This window comes from Malaclemys terrapin, chromosome 1 (genome assembly GCF_027887155.1).
Source record: "Malaclemys terrapin pileata isolate rMalTer1 chromosome 1, rMalTer1.hap1, whole genome shotgun sequence".
In the NCBI taxonomy this organism is placed as follows: Eukaryota; Metazoa; Chordata; order Testudines; family Emydidae; genus Malaclemys; species Malaclemys terrapin.
In genome coordinates this window covers 26,910,176-26,923,803 of record NC_071505.1, presented here as the reverse complement: position 1 = coordinate 26,923,803, position 13,628 = coordinate 26,910,176, and the positions used below count along the sequence as shown (strand labels likewise).

The 13,628-nt window shown below is 45.5% G+C and overlaps 1 protein-coding gene across 1 annotated transcript; it reads left to right on the top strand.

Annotated features, from left to right (window-relative positions):
* The first annotated feature begins 6,769 nt into the window (after positions 1–6,769).
* Positions 6,770–13,597, top strand: EFCAB10 (EF-hand calcium binding domain 10). Its single transcript, XM_054018354.1, has 4 exons — positions 6,770–7,042; positions 10,536–10,700; positions 11,332–11,416; positions 13,515–13,597. Exons 1-4 carry the CDS (start codon positions 6,943–6,945, stop codon positions 13,555–13,557), a joined length of 393 nt encoding a protein of 130 aa, XP_053874329.1. The 5' UTR covers positions 6,770–6,942; the 3' UTR covers positions 13,558–13,597.
* The last annotated feature ends 31 nt before the right edge of the window (positions 13,598–13,628 follow it).

Here is a 13,628-nt window from a genome sequence, read left to right as displayed (position 1 = left end):
CGGAGCCCCGGCTGGGGCTCGCCGCCCTCCCCCTGGGGCTCCGGCCACCATCCCCCGCCGTGCGGGGGGGGGGGGGGGCAGCGGCGGCCAGAGGTTTTTTTGCCTGGGGCGGCAAAAAAGCCAGAGCCGGCACTGATGGGGGAGGCTATCCTGTTCCATATTTCTCCCACCCACACCCAACAACCCTCCAGGTTCACTCCCAGGCTCCTTCCCTCTCCCTCAGCTTCTCCATTACTCCTGACTCCCCCAAGTCTTTGCACCACTTCTGAGGGGTGCTAGAAATATGTTTCTGTATTGCAGTTTAAATGAATTACTCAAAACTCTGTATTAATATGCCCAGTAAATAATCAATTTGTCCAAAAAAAATTTCCTGAATCTTTTTCTTTTGTCTGTATTGTTACAGACATACTTCCTGATAGGTATTTTGAAATAATTGAAACAGGAGTGATTATATTGTGTTATTTTGACAAATAAAATACACCTCTACCCCGATATAACGTGACCCAATATAACACGAATTCGGATATAACGCTGTAAAGCAGCACTCCAGGGAGGCAGGGCTGCACGCTCCAGCGGATCAAAGCAAGTTTGATATAACGCGGTAAGATTTATTGGCTCCCGAGGACAGCATTATATCGAGGTAGAGGTGTATACAGAATTTTAAAATATTGTGCACAGAATTTTTAAATTTTTTGGTGCAGAATTCCCAGAGGAGTTCACATATGTGTTAACTACTTATACTAAACAATCTGTTTCACCTTGTATTTAGCTGTGACACTGAATACTTTCCCAGAGCTGAAGAACGCTGTGTAAACTCAAAAGTTTCTCTCTTTTACCAACAAAAGATATTTCCTCACCGAGCTTCTCTCTCTAAGGGTAGGTCTATGCCTAAAACGCTGCATCAGTGCTGCTGTGCCACTGTAGCATTTAATTGAAGACACTCTGTGCCAACAGGTGAGATTCTCCTGTCATCATAGTTAATCCACATCTGCAAGAGATGGTAGCTATGTCGACAGGAGAAGCACTCCCACTGACATAGCACCATCTACACTGGAAACTAGGTCAGCATAACTACGTTGCTCCAGGGTGTGAATTTTTCACAGCCCTGAGCGATGTAGTTTTACCGATATATGTCTGTATTGTAGACCTGGCCTAAGAGCTAGCAAGACACTCAGCAGAAGCAGAGACAAAAAGAAGTCAGTATTAAAAGGAGTCCCCTGGTGAGGGCAAGACGGATTTGGAGACGTGCAACTTTCCCAACACAATTGCTCCTTTCTTCTTCCCCATGTCTCCCGGGACTAGTCTGGCTCCTGCACCTTGATTTAGGAAATGCTATTACATGAACCTACTGCCGAATCAAGCCAGCACCTGCAGTGTGTCCAGCCTCGGCCACTATCCTATTCCATTACACCTTTTAAGTCCCTGGGCAGTTTGGGCTCGTGCATCACTAAGAGATTAAAACATGTGAAGTGACAAAGTTCAGCTTCATTGACAGGTTGTATACTAACTTTGAGCCAAATTCAGTTTCCAACAGAAAGACACTCTAAATCCCTGAAAATACACTTTATCCTGGAGCGGCTGACAAAAGATTAGCTAACAAGCATCTTATATTCCACACGTTATGCAGCCATGAAACGTTGTTAAATCCTTTTTTCCCAACTCACCCAATGTTTGGTTTCTCTCATCATAGTTTGCTGTACAAGATTCTCGCAAACCTCCCTCAACGATCAAACTTCCATGGCTCATACACATCAAATCCCATGGTGATGAACAGGGATAATAAACCCCCTGTATAAGGCATTGCCAAATTATAAACTCTACTCCCCAAAAATCATAATTAAAAATTACAAATTAAAATAATAAATCACCTTGGGGTTTCCTCTGCTTTGTCATTTTGGAGCATTTAGGTTTTCCCCATAAAAGTGCCCCCCCCCCCCCCCCCAATTTGTTTGTGATAATTTAGATTTAAAATTCTGCCTTAACTGTACCAACAAAGATGAGTGTCTCCTCTGGCTTTCTCCTAATTGCTGGGCTGAGGGAACTTTCTTTTCTTTTTTTTCCCCTTCTCCATCTCCTCGCCAAACATTGGCCTCCGTTCCTGCTGCTGTCCCTTACATACATGTTCCCTTTTCCCTCTAGCTTCTTGCTCCTCATGGTCTCCCTCTCTGCCCTTCCATATTACCCTCTCTGAAGTTTCCCTCTGCCCCCATATTCTCCAGTCCTCTGTTCCTCCTTGTTCTCCTGTTATTACTATAATTATGTGTATTTCCCTGCCCCTCCGGAGCTGCTTTGTTCCCAGGTTTCCTCCCCTCCTCCCGGAAAACAATGTGCAGCTTCTCTGTAAAGCCTGAACTGCTAATTTTACTGGAAGGAGAAGGGATGTCAAGGATGAAAGTGGCCCGAGTATCCCCTAGTTGCTTCTGGGAGGAAGAGGCGGCTCTCAGAGGGTATGTCTACACTGCACTTAGACACCTGCAGCTGGCCGGGCTAAGGGGCTGTTTAATTGTGGTGTAGACATTTGGGCTCAGGATGCAGCCTGGGCTCTGGGACACTGTCACCTTGCAGGGTCCTAGAGCCTGGGCACCAGCTCGAGCTCAAACGTCTATACTGCAATTAAACAGCCCATTAGCCCAAGTCCCACAAGCCTGAGTCAGCTGGCACAGGCCAGCCATGGATTTTTAATTGCAGTGTAGACATACCCATACATGCCAGGACACCGGCCACTGGGTACAGGTGTTAAAAACCTGTAGTGACTGCTGGCAGGGATGATGATAGGTAGAGAATACTGCAGAATACAGTCATGAAGAAGGTGGGTTGGCTTAATAGTTTCTGAAGCCTCCTTTCTGACTATATTCCTTTATCAGACTAATTCAGAGACTTTTAGTGCTATAACATGATATACTAGTGTTGGCAAAGGATTAAATACAGAAAGGTCTAGAATAGAGTAATAATAGGCTTTTATCGCACATGCCCAGTAATTATTGTCTGTTTCTGATTTGGTGGCCCGCTGTTGCATCTTTCCACTCTTGCTTATTCCTTCCAGAGCTATACTCAGTTTCTTTTGCTTTTTTAATCTTACTCTTAAGCATCTTTTTCCTATTTCATATTTTGGGGGACTAGAAAGACTGTTTCAGTTGTGATCTTCCCTGTCACACTGTTTACAAAGACATTCATCCCTAGGTTTCCAGTGTGACTGGAACATCCTGGTTCTTATTCCTGGTTGTGATCATTGATTCTGTATGCGGAGAGAGGTTTCCTTGAGTCATCCACATTTCACATATTTGTTTAGGCATAGCAAAGATCAGACTAAACTGAAATATGGAGCTGAAGCATCTCTCTAGATTGTGCAGCAGAGGGAGAGCAGCAATCATCTTTTTAAAAATCTCTCAATGCCAAATTTCACAATCTGTAGCTGACCAAATCCCTTCAGTGGGAGTTTTGCATGATTAAAGACCCCAGGATGTAACGGAGAAGCTGTCAACATAGCACTAATAAGTTTGAGCCATCCATTTAATAAGGCTCTACCGGATGGCACGTGGACATTTTTGTTATCCTCTGACGAAGTATTCTGCCGGACACTCGACGGACATAGAGAGACCAAACAGCTCTTAGTAAGGGGCTAAGTAAAACATTTACCTCATTAAGCCAGTCCAGAGGGAAGGAGACTTGAGAGACTATTAAAGGACTACATCACATTGCCACAAATGGAAATAAATGTGGCTGATGTTCACAGTACTTTAAGAAAATGTTAAGATGAACAGAGTATAATTTGCTTTCCTGGATATTAACTAAATGCAACTGTGCTACAAAGTGAGCACTTCAGGAAAGCTTAAGTTTTTCAGTTACAATGCTAGTGTAGTGGAGTCTAGGTGGCTGAACTTTCAGCCTCCCACTTAAAGCACATACAGTACACAATAAAATCTCACACTGCTAAACCACTTATTATGGGGGTAGCACTTCCCAGTGTTGTAAGCTGACTTCTAATTTGGTATCACTCAGGGTTGATTTCTTGAAGAGGATATTCTGACAGTCACTGACTGCTCTCCTCTTTCAGTCCCTCTGTTTCCTTGTCCCTATCCTGTCCTGACGGCTATCTATTTCCCACCTCCTTCCTCACAATCTCCTCTGCCTCCTTTTCCGGTGTACAAACCACCTTTGATCCTTTTGTCTCTGCAGAGCAGCACTCCCCACTCCCTCTTCCCCTGAAGGGACATCTAGAATCAGGGAGCAGGCGTTTTACACCAACTGTATTGACTTCTTTCCATCACACAAAGAACTTATGACTATAATGAGTCAGACCAATGGTCCATCTAGCCCAATATCTTGTTTTCTGCCACCAACCCGTGGTAGATGCGTCAGAAGGAGCAAACAGAATAGGGCTGTTTATCAAATGATCCATCCCAGTCCCAGCTTCTAACACAGGTTTAGGGTGAGCCAGAGCATGGGGTTGCATCTCTGAGTATCCAACAGCCACTGACGGACCTATCCTGCATGAACTTATCTAATTCTTTTTTTAAACCAGTTATATTTTTGGCCTTCACAACATCCTTGGCACCAAATTCCACATGACTGTGTACTATGTGAAGAATTACTTCCTTGTGTTTGTTTTATACCTGATGCATATTAATTTCATTAGGTGACCCCTGGTTCTTGTGTTGTGTGACAGGAGTAAATAACACTTCTTTATTCACTTTCTGCACACCACTCATGATTTTATAGTCCTCTATCATATCCCTGCTCAGTCACTGCTTTTCCAAGCTGAACAGTCCCAATCTTTTTCATCTCTCAGATGGAAGCTGTTCCGTACCCCTACTAATTTTTATTTCCCTTCTCTGTACTTTTTCCTATTATAATTATTTTGAGATGGGGATGACCAGAACTGCATGTAATATTCAAGGTGTGGGAATTCCATAGATTCACATAGTGGCTCTATATAATCTAAGCACTAGATCCACTCAGTCTGGCTTCCATCCTTTCCACTCATCAGAAATAGCTCTCACCAAGATCTGAGATGATCTTTTACTGGTTAAATCTTAAACCCTACATGCCAGCCTCAGCCAACTTGGCCAGTCTGCTGCAAACCCTGTACTCCCTTCCCCCTGCTGGCCTCTCTTTTCTTGGGTTCTGAGACACTGTCCTCTTTGGGTTCTCCTTACTTCTCCAGCCTCCAGTTACCTTTGACATCTCTTCCACCCAACTCCACTGGAGCCCTCCAGGCTCAAGTTCTTGTTCCCATTTCCGTATCCCTTGCTACTCCTGTTTGAATGGCCTCATCCACTCAAATAGGGTTTAATCATCCTCTTTACCAGAGAGGTGGTAGTACTGTGGAAAAGGATCTGGTCATTACAATGGATCACAAATTGAATGTAAGACAACAAATTAATGCATTTGTGAAAAAGGCTAGTAGTATCTGGGGCTATAACAACAGGAGTGTTGTGTGTAAGAGAGGGGAATCTTCCGCTACTCAGCATGGGGCAGGCCTGAGCTGGAGTACTTTAGAAAATATTTGGCTAAACTAGAGTCCAGAAAAGAGCAACAACACAGCAGAGGTTTAGAAAACCTGATATACGAGGAATGCGCAGCTACAAAAATGGGGTGGGGGAAGTCTGTATTGCTGTGCAGAATTCATGCTCCTCCCCACCAGCTTTCTTTGCTTCCCCACAGAAAAATGACTTCTGAGGGAGAAGCAAAGGGAAGCCACAAAAGAGGTCATACGCCCTTGTTGGCAGTGCAGACAGGTCACCTTGGGTGCCCGGAGCAGCCAGTAGAGAGATAAATCACTGCCGGACAGGAGGGCTGGGCAGTCAGAGAGCGAGAGAAACTGTCCCTCCCTCTCACTCGCTCTTGCAGCATGCTTGGCGTGGAGGGGCAGGTTTGTGGTGTGTTTCTGGGGAGGGAGAGGTGGAGCAGACTCTGTTCCCTGGAGCAGAGCAGAATGTAGCAGCCTACCAGCTTAGTGAATTGTTACCATTGTTAGTGAGTTCCCCCAGGAGTATAACACTGTTCTAAAAAATTTTCTGGGGCCCCAACTCCGCCACAGCCCTCCCTCCCCCTGTGGTCTGAGGCCCCCCATGCTGTGCCACCCATCCGCATTGCCCCTTGCAGTGTGTGCCACCCTCAGTGTCTCAGCCCAGCCTCTGTCCATCACTACAGGGCTGGGCCTCTGCCCCTTGTCCCCTCTGAGCTCGCCAATCACCCCAGCAATGTTGCTCGCACATGCTCTTCTGGGCACTTTTACCATGCCACCAGGTCTGACTGGATGGCGCTGCTGGAACTGTCCCTAAGCATGGGCTGTCCCACTGCAGTGCTCCCCACCACAGGGTGCCCGGTGCTGGCTACCCAGGAGCCTCCACCCACACCAGTCCGCTACCCCCATGGCAGAAGCTGTGGGGGGGGGGGGGGTGTTGGTTGCCCTGGTTCCTGCTGACGCTGGCTGGTGGCGCTCCTGTCAGGTGTAGTGTGAGAAACTGTTCTAAGTCACTTTCTGCCCCGGCTGCTGACCGTGCCCGCCACCCCCTGCTCCGATTTGCCCCCTTTGCCCCTTTCTATCCCCTGTAAAGCACAGGCTGCAGAACTGGATGTCAAGTAAGGGCAAGGTGAAGGGCAGTGATTCAGGTGTTACTGAGCATGCTCAGTGCACCCTAAGTAGCAAATTCCTATAGCTAACAGGTGCGCGCACTAGGCGGGCACCCTCAGCCCTGTCCCTGACGGCGCAGCAGCAGCCGGGGGCGGGGCCTGCCCAGCCCTCGCGCAGCCACTTCCCTCCCGGCAGGGCCGGGGCGACAGCGGCACCTGCCGCCAGGCGGCGTTTGCTTGGGTCTTAGGGACGGGACTCCCCGACCGCTGCCGCGGGGGCGGGGCCTGCGCTCGTCTGCGAGCCCCACCCCGGGCGGGTCACGTGGTGGAGGTGTGGCCGCGTGATCGGTCTCCTAGCAACGCGGGATGGCGGCCGGCGAGCAGCAGGGCCGCGAGTACCTGGAGCGCTACAAGATCCCGGAGCTGCTGCACAACCTGAGCGCGCTGCTGCTCTACCACCGGCCCGGTACGGCGGCACCAGCCCGGCCGGGCTTCGGCCAAGGGGCGGGGCTCGGAGTCCGCGGGAGGCTGACGGAGCGCTGAGCCCCTGGCAGGAGAGCGGGGCGGGCGAAGCGCCATACCAGCCCCCGCCGCTCCGGGCGCAGGGCTCCCAGCAGGGACCCGGGTCCGGCGAGAACACGTGACTGGGCTCAGACCCGGGCCAGCTAGAAGCATGCACAGCCGGCGGCAGCGCGGCAGAAACGCCCCCGGCCTCAAGCGCCACGCGCAGGCTTGGGGCTTTGCTCGCCTAGCTGGGGGTGTGTCCCCCTGGTCAGTGCATTAACGCCAAGCCCTGATTTATGGCCCGTAAGGGCCGCCGAGGCGCGAGCTGCACAACGGGCCCCTCCTGCCTTCCTGGCGCATCCCGTGCAGCTGGGAAAAGGCAGCGTGGCGGAGCGCTCGTGCCCCTCCCGATGCCGCCAGGATGCTGCCATCTCTGCGCGAGCAGATGAGCCTGATGCGTGTGTAAAAACGTCACGTATTTTAATATTCCCGCATCAGGTTTTGCCCCACCCTGTTTAATGCACCTGTTGCAGCTTGTCGTACACATAGATTACACGCTTGCTGGGCACAATGACTTTGTAGTATTCAGTTGTACAGCACCTAGCACTGTGGGGGCGTTGGGTGGGGCCCCTAGGCAGCACTATAATGAAATGTGGAAATGACTAGCCCCTGCTGGAACAACTACTTGCATAGGGACAAGGTGATTTGTTGTACATTATTTGACTGCATTGAAACTGCATCCAGCCTAGTGGGTATTTATCAATTGTTGATGCAGGAAATCACCAGACAGTAATTAACCATAAATTCCATTCTTCAACCCAAAGGCTGAATAACCTTAGCTTAGTACTTGGGTAATTAGACAGGTTTAGCACATTTATACAATTGTGCTAAACCAGTCTAATTACCCAAGTACTAAGCTAAGGCCTTTCCCATTGCCTCCCCTCTGCACGAACCTTTCACTGCTGCATGTAGCTACACTCTGCAGTTTGGATGCAGCTTGCTTTTTCTTGTGGCATGTGGCTCCATGGGGTAGGCAACCTTTGGCATCCATGCCAAAGGCAGCATACAAACTGATTTTCAGTAGCACTAACACTGCCTGGGTCCTGGCCACCACTCTGGGGAGCTCTGCATTCTAATTTAATTTTAATGAAGCTTCTTAAACATTTTTAAAACCTTATTTACTGTACATACAATAATTTAGCTATATATTATAGACTTATAGAAAGAGGCCTTCTAAAAATGTTAAAATGTACTACTGGCACACGAACCCTTAAATTACAGTGAATAAATGAAGACTCGGCACACCACTTCTGAAAGGTTGCAGACCCCTGGTCTACATGCTGCCAGAAGTGGTGTGAAGTGTAGCCATACCCTTAGCAAATGTAAGGTTCTACACAACTTCTATTAAAATATTGTAAATGACTTTTTTAATTGCATTACTTCCTATGACTGTAAGATACCAGTACCTTAGCTGTAAATTTAACAAGAATCATTAATGGGCAATTTAAGATATCATTTTATTGATAGAAGAGCTTTTTTATGTATGTTATAATTTTTCCAAAAACCGTGCTGCCTAAGTTCTGCTATGTTTCAAATTTTATTATAGACAGTAGTGATACATTTTCACATTTCAATTATTTTTTAGAATTACTTCATTAAAACTGAAGGTTAAGTGCTTATAAAATCATTCACTTTGCTGCAGAATTCAGTGCAGCGCTGCTAAATAATTCTGAGGGCTTTGGCATATAACTTAGGTCTAATGTGCCATAAATCATATATAAGGCCTTGGTAATAAGCTAGCAGTTTGCCCCACTGCCCCTTTGCAAGGCTTTAGGGCAAGGGTGGGCAAACTTTTTGGCCCGAGGGCCACATCTAGGTGGGCAAATTGCATGCAGGGCCATGAATGTAGTGCTGGGGGGGTTGGGGTGTGGTGTGCAGGAAGGGACTTGGGGCACAGAAGGGGTGCAGGGTGTACAAAGGGGCTCAGGGGAGGGGGGTGGCAGGGGACTCAAGGCAGGGGGTTGAGGTGCAGGAGGGGTGCAGCAGGTGACTAAGGGCAGGGGCGTAGGAGGGGGTTCAGGTGCAGGAGGGGTTCAGGGTGCAGGTTCCAGCCTGGCACTGCTTACCTGGAGGGGGCTCCGGGGTGGCAGCAGCATGCAACAGGGCTAAGACAGGCAGGGAGCCTGCCTGACCCCGCACCATGCCTCTCCCAGAAGTGGCCAGCACCACGTCCCTGCGGCCCCTGGGGACGGGGGAGTGGGGGCAGAGGGCTTCACGTGCTGCTCTCACGTGCGGGTACCTCCCCTAAAGCTCCCATTGGCCACGGTTCCCCGTTCCCAGCCAATGGGAGCTGTGGGGGGTGAGGGCACTACATGGAGCCCTCTGTCACCCCCAGGGGCTACAGGGAGGTAGTGCCAGCCACTTCCGGGAGCAGTGCAGGGCCCATGGCGCCATGGAGGTGGAAAGCCTGTGGGCCGTAGTCTGCCCACCCCTGCTCTAGGGACAGTCAGCATATGTTTATAAAGTAACAAAGTAAGCTTCAGAATGAAGTGACTAATAGCTAAATATTTCAAAATTTCAATTTTTTTCTTAATTGCTATTGTGTATACAAAAAGCCATATCTTTCTAGTGCTACAGCTAATATAGGCTATAGCCAACTGTTAAATCAAATTCTATTTAGGATGTAACGCAATATAAACACCTTTTTATACTCAAATGGTGAAATTTTGGCCCCACTGAAACCAATGGGAGTTTTTTTGCCATGGACTTAATTAGGGCCAGGATTTCACTCAAGGTGTCAAAGTATTTTACAGTGTAATGCATTAAATTCAGGGCCTTTAATCAAATGTGGCAGCTAACATACACACAACAGTTGCTCACATGAGCCTTGGCTATTAGAATCTGTTTTACGGAGAGGTGGAACAGTGGTTGACAACCAGCAGCTGGTTTATTTATAGGTAATTAATCAGAGCATTCAGCAATATAATATATGAACACCTATTTGTTCCTCACCCATTTCATTAACTGCTACAGCACCTTAAATTATAACCTGGAGAGACTGCACTTTTTAACACAGCATCCAAATAGTACAGCAGCCCCTTCCTATTCTGTTGTTAGCATTGAATTCGATATGAGACTTGAACTTGCACGATGGTGCACACAGGACAAATGGTTTTGCCATAACTTGTATTTCCTTGAGATTGTCAGAAACTTAATATTTATAGAAAAAAATGCATTAATTATAGGGCTGAAGAATTAATTGATCACTAAGTATACACTAGTGTAAAAATAAATGTAATCTAGTTAAGTTACACTGCTAGTGCACTATAGGTAAAAACAAAATAAATCCTACTGTACTGTAGTTCACTGTTTTTGCATTTAATGGTAAGAATTAGTAAACCTAGTTTAAAAAATGTATACTATCAACAAGATTTGTTAACTTTATTCTTTTACAGAAAGACCAAGAGAGTTTTTGATACATGCACTGGAAAGAGTGAAGCTTGCAAAACTAACTGATGTGGAATATCCTTATCTTGTGGATGAATCAAATTTGAATGCTATGTTTGAAATGCTGGACACTACAAGTCAAGGCTATATAACCTTAGTGCAGTACAAAGGAGGTTTGTCTTCCTTGCTTAGCATTTTTTAATTAAGATGGATTTTTTATTTAATACAGCACAGAACATTTAAGCTATAATATGCAAGGTTGTTGCTCAAAAGAATGTGAGATAGTTTCATTAAAGAAATTTCTCAACCCATCAGAATTTAGCAGTGATAGAAAAACAATTTACTTGTTGCAAAACTTTTTATTAAGCAAAACAAGAGAGAGACCTTCCTCCCACCCCCATATACAATATTTGACCAAGAAGTTCTAAAAATAATCTACAGTAGAGTTAGCAACTTTAAAAAGTTATATTGTTTACCAGCTATATCAGGGTGGGCAAACATTTTGGCCCAAGGGCCACATCTGGATGGGGAAATTGCATATGCAGAGCCATGAATGTAAGGGGGGGGCAGGGGGTTGGGGCAGAGGAGGGGTGTTGGGTGTACAAGGGGGTTCAGGGAAGGGAGTTGGAGTGCAGCAGAGGCTCAGGGCAGGTTGTTGGGGTGCAGGAGAGGTGCAGGGTACGGCAGGAGGGGTTTGAGGTATGGGCTCCGGCCTAGGGCCACTTACCTGGATGTAAAATTAGACTTCTGTGGGCTTACATTGCAAGGTTTAAAAGGATTCTCTTTTTAAAAAAACCTTTGTAGCTCTTAAAAGCTTGGGGCTAAGTACTCAGGATTTACCTTATGAAGAAGATGCAACTATCAAACTGGAAATATTCAAGAAAGAAATGTAAGTAACGTGACATTTGTACTCTTCGGCTTTATGTGGAAGAGAAAGATTTGTAGCCAATTTTAATTGAATGAATTCTTGTATTAAGCTGTTTCTAAAAATATCATTATGCTTTCTAATATTACTTTTTTAATCAGGTCTTAAATCTACAAAGTACTCAATAGTCACAGCTGCTTGACTTCAGTTTGAATATCAGGCACTTGTCACCTTATGTTCCTACCCTTTAATTATGTTAAAGAATAAAAATGTCACTCTAAAGTCAAATTTAAACTAGAAGTGATTGGATTACATTTGGTTTTCCCTGTGAGGTGGATCATAATAAATGAGTAGTGATAGTTTAAAAATATAATGTTCTAATTTATGGAGTACCCTGGGGAGAACTAGCAAAAACGTTCACAGTTCTGAAAGTGATAATATTTCCACGAGTAGGTCAGATATTTTGCTAGTGGTGCCACTGTTCGCTCTAAAGAGTATTTGTACCGACTGCACAGCAGCAGTGATTTTCTTGTCAGCTCTGAAAGCAGTTTCCTTGAAAGCTGTATGTGGAAATGACACTTGCATTAAAAATTTTTACCAATTGACATTGCTACTTGGGAAAATATCCCAAATATCAGAATTCAATACTGCAGGGAATTGATCAGAATAAATATCTGCAGCTTGGATGAATATTTTGGGGATACAGAGTAGTGCTGGTAATCTCCTCCTATACACAGGAGCATCCATGTTTGACTACAGTGATAAACCTTTCAGTTATAATTAACCATAAGGGGCGGTATACTCGGTCAATACATATACTTAAAGCCTCAGTATTATCTAGTTAAAACTACTACTGTATTTTATAGGCAGCCTGGTAATTTAATTTTTTTTTTTTTTTTTTTTTTAAATTAGAACACCAGCAACTGAGCCAATAAAACGTGTGTGGTTTGGACCAACATTTGAATCAGGGCTCTGTCTATTCAATGTAGCAAATTCACTGTGGAGCTGGATGCTGAGATTCTGGAGTTGTGCTCCTGAATCACAGCATTTAAATTATGAGCAAAGAGAGAACCTTGAAAACATGAACTAAGCATAACCCCTGCAGTGTCACCTGCCTGCTTAGCACCTCATACAATTAGAGGAATTCATTTCAAAAGCCTATGGACTCTTGCTATCAAGGCGATGCAAATTGGAATTTTCCAAAGAGACCAAAGAATTGAGCATTTCTGCACTGAATTTGGCATTTTGCTGCATGCAGATGACCAGCATTTTGTTTCCCCATCTCTGTCCTGTAGAACCTGCCTGTAGTGCCTCTTGCTCTCTCTTTCTCTACAAAGGCAAGTTGAGTTACAGGGCAGTCTCTGCCTTGTTCCATAGATGTAGGCAGCAGGAAATTAGGATGCCAGAGCTGGAGTTCAGTTTACAACCAAGGATCAGGAGAAGCTATAGGGGTGGAGGACTGGCAAGCAAGACAGCCTGGACAATTGTGTAGAGTCTAATGCCTGTTTTGAGCATGTAGAAGTTCCCCATATCCCAAGCACACATTTGGGAAGGGGAGAGCATACCAAAACCCCCCTCAAATGTAATAAGTATCTTCAGCTTGGCATGTTTGTTTGGGAGGAGGGGTATAGAACTGGAAAACTAGATTGTTATTTGTAAAGGAGAACTGGGTAAGTCTAGCACACAAGTCCATCATATGTGGGAAGTAAAGATGGAGAATAACTATGGTGGTTTGGGAAGGGATAAGAACACGATGTACTGAAGAAAATTCTATATTGAAATCTCATGTGTAATGAACAAATTGTTTACAAAAAGAACAGGAATACTTGTGGCACCTTAGAGACTAACAAATGTATTAGAGCTTAAGCTTTCATGGGCTACAGCCCACTTCTTCGGATGCATAGAATGGAACATATATTGAACACACACACACGTTGTCTTACCAACTCTGAGAGGCCAGTTAAGTAAGTGGGGGAAAAAAAAACTTTAAGTGATAATCAAGCTAGCCCAGTACAGACAGTTTGATAAGAAGTGTGAATACTTACAAGGGGAGATAGATTAACACGACTGCTACTCTGAAATTGTTTACAGAACATCTAACTAGATTTCTTTTCTTCGATAGAAAGAAGAAGTTGCAGGAGAGCTGGGCAATATATCAATCTTAAGCAGCTGTCTGCTAAAAATAAAAACTTTTCTGAAGTCTTATCTTTGAGTTTGTTTTTATTTTAATTGCCTT